At 42.2% G+C, this 2,818-nt stretch overlaps 1 protein-coding gene across 1 annotated transcript in view; it reads right to left on the bottom strand.

The window, feature by feature from the left end:
- The window catches only part of HERC5 (HECT and RLD domain containing E3 ubiquitin protein ligase 5), a 57,647-nt gene that overhangs the window by 20,437 nt on the left and 34,392 nt on the right, over positions 1-2,818 (bottom strand). Inside the window, exon 15 of the mRNA XM_012805298.2 lies at positions 1,931-2,107. Within this exon, the coding sequence (XP_012660752.1) occupies positions 1,931-2,107 (177 nt within the window). The remainder of the gene's footprint in view (positions 1-1,930; positions 2,108-2,818) is intronic.

A 2,818-nucleotide genomic window follows, 5' to 3' on the forward strand; every position in this document is an offset into this window, starting at 1 on the left:
GACGTTTTCTCCTATTTCTCCTCCTTGCTCTTTAAAGCTCATTTGATATTCTGGCCTCCTCCTTTCCTTACGCCCTTCTTGCTTTCTCTTCAGGTTTTTATGTCTCCTTCTCTTCTTTTTCCTGTTGGCGTAATTTCAGGAACCAGAATTTCCTGAAGTTTTACCCTGGCATTCTGTCCTTTCCGCTCTTTCCCTAGATGCTCATTTTCTTTTTAAACTTCATGTGGCACTTGTGGGCATTCAACCTTCAGATCCATTGGATTTTCCCTCCTGATTGACAGACATTTGTTTCCGAAGGCCTGTTGGACATTTCCACCCAGGTGTCCCACTGGCACCCCCAAAGCTCCTCTTACTGGCTTCCTTGTTTGGATAAATGCTTCTTCTATACCCCAGAGATACAAGTTTCGAACCTCAGGGAAAGTATAAAATCTTTGTAATAAAATCAGGCATCAAGCTCTTCCCCTTCACCTTACAGGGACAAGGTGCCTAATCTTACAAAGCCTCAGTCTTCCCACAAGATTATCAGAAAGATTGTCGGAATAACACAAGTAAAATGCCTCACACGGCATCTGGAAAATGACAAATGATCACTGAGTGGTACCTGGATTTTATAACTTAAAATTATAAAATTTTACAGAATATTTGCAAAATATTCTCTATGTGTTGACTGCCTCTTCTTATAAAATTTTGTAATGAATATTTTAAAAATAAAGATAGAGTTAGCTACAATATCCCTCTGTGTGGGGACATCAGGGGCAACTTTTGGGATACCCTGTATAAAAGGGGGACTAAAATAACTGAGTGGACTGCTTGGCTGGCAAAGATTAGGATCGTATAAGTTTATTAGTTACAAAGTTATCTGTGTGTAAAAACATGTGGAAATGCCAACTCCACCTGCAAACTCCAGGGAAACATACTTTTAAAACAGTATCCTAGGCTTTAGGAAAGTCAATCTTTCTTTAATCTGAGTAGGGCTAAGTAATACACTAAGGTCTCCTATCAAATATACTCTATTTACTAAATATCATCAGGCCAAGTTTTTTCTGTTTGTTTGTTTGCTTTGTTTTGTTTTTGACCAGGGCGGGGTTTGAACCCACCATTTCCGGTATATGGGACCAGCACCCTACTCCTTGAGTCACAGGTGCTGCCCGTCAGGCCAAGTTTTGTCTTAATTAACTGGAAAGTCTTGTGCCTAACTGTCGGGCCCAAATCCTGGCTCCGACACCAGTTGGGTTACTCTTAGATATGTTCCCTAACAGTCCTGTACCTCAGGGTCCTTGTCTACAAAGTGAGGATAAAAGAGAACCCACCACATAATGTTGTTGAAAGGGTTAAACAAATAAGTGGAAAGCATTTAGAGCAGTTTTTGGCAAAAAGAAAGTACTCAGTAGGTCTACTAGTCATTATTATTCTGTGTTAAAATTGTCAAATATGTACTAGTAAGACAAGTTGTTACTAACTAAACCAAAACTCATTTGTGAACGTTCTGAACATGAGTAAATCTACAATTATGTCCCTCCAATAATGACAGTCATTAAAGAGAAAATTCGCTTGTCACAAAGCAATTTAGGTCGCTGCATAAGAGCAGAAATGAACTGTTAATTCTCTTCTGTGCCAAGCCCATCCCACTGAAACCCTTCACCAGGTCAGACCTCAGAAGGGACTGGACACTTTAGGGCCAGCACTGGACTCTGTACCCAACAGGGTGGGGAAAGCAAACCATTCTGCCTGCTGCTCCTTAGCCCCAATGGACTGAGTGCCCACAGCTACCACATGCAACTCAAAAGTAACTAGGGACTTAGGGGAACCCACAAACAGACAACCTCTGTGACAAGGTGAGGCAATTTCCTCTCTAGGAGACCCTTTGTTACATTCTTTTGTTTCTCTTCTCTCAGCAGCAAAAAAGTATTCAGTGAGAATTCAACCTTACCCACAACTCCTTTCTCAAGTTTTCATTCTCACGTTGACTTAGCCAATTCAAAACATCCTCAACCAAGTCATCCCTCCCGACCGTTAGATCCAAGGTGGGCTGGAGAAAAGGGGGTACTTCAGATCTTCTTTGTGGTGCAATTTCTGACAACTTCAAATTAGCTTTAACTCTTTCAAACTAGGAAAACAGAAATGTTTCACATCATTCTACCATTAGCACTAAATTTATTTCAATTTATAAAGAAGATAAACTGGCTCTGTGTATAAGTACACATCATCGCATTTACAAAAAAGAGCCTTAAATACATTATCAAAGACAAATAGTATAGTCCTTACTGTCAGTGAGCACAAGAAATATGGGACCTGAAGAATCAAAGACTTCGGGGCCGGGCACAGTGGCTCATGCCTATAATCCTAGCACTCTGGGAGGCTGAGGTGGGAGGATCCCTTGAGGTCAGGAGTTAGATAGCAGCCTGAGCAAGAACAAGACCCCATCTCTACCCAAAGTAGAAAAAACGAGTTGGGCATGGAGTCCCATCGACTCAGGAGGTCTGAGAAAGAGGGTCTCTTGAGCCCTGGAGTTGGAGGTTGCAGTGAGCTATGATGATGCTACTGCACTCTAGCCAAGATGACAGACTGAGACTTTGTCTAAGAAAATAAATAAATAAAATAAAAATAAAAGACTCTAGGGTGCACGGTGCCTGTGGCTCAGTGGGTAGGGCACCAGCCCCGTATACAGAGGGTGGTAGATTCAAACCCAGCCCCAGCCAAATTGCACCCAAAAAATAGCCAGGCATTGTGGTGGGCGCCTATAGTCCCAGCTACTCGGGAGGCTAAGACAAGAGAATTGCCTAAGCCCAAAAGCTGGAGGTTGCTGTGAGCTGTGTGA

Source organism: Otolemur garnettii, unplaced genomic scaffold (assembly GCF_000181295.1).
Source record: "Otolemur garnettii isolate 467f Iridium unplaced genomic scaffold, OtoGar3 scaffold00039, whole genome shotgun sequence".
In the NCBI taxonomy this organism is placed as follows: Eukaryota; Metazoa; Chordata; class Mammalia; order Primates; family Galagidae; genus Otolemur; species Otolemur garnettii.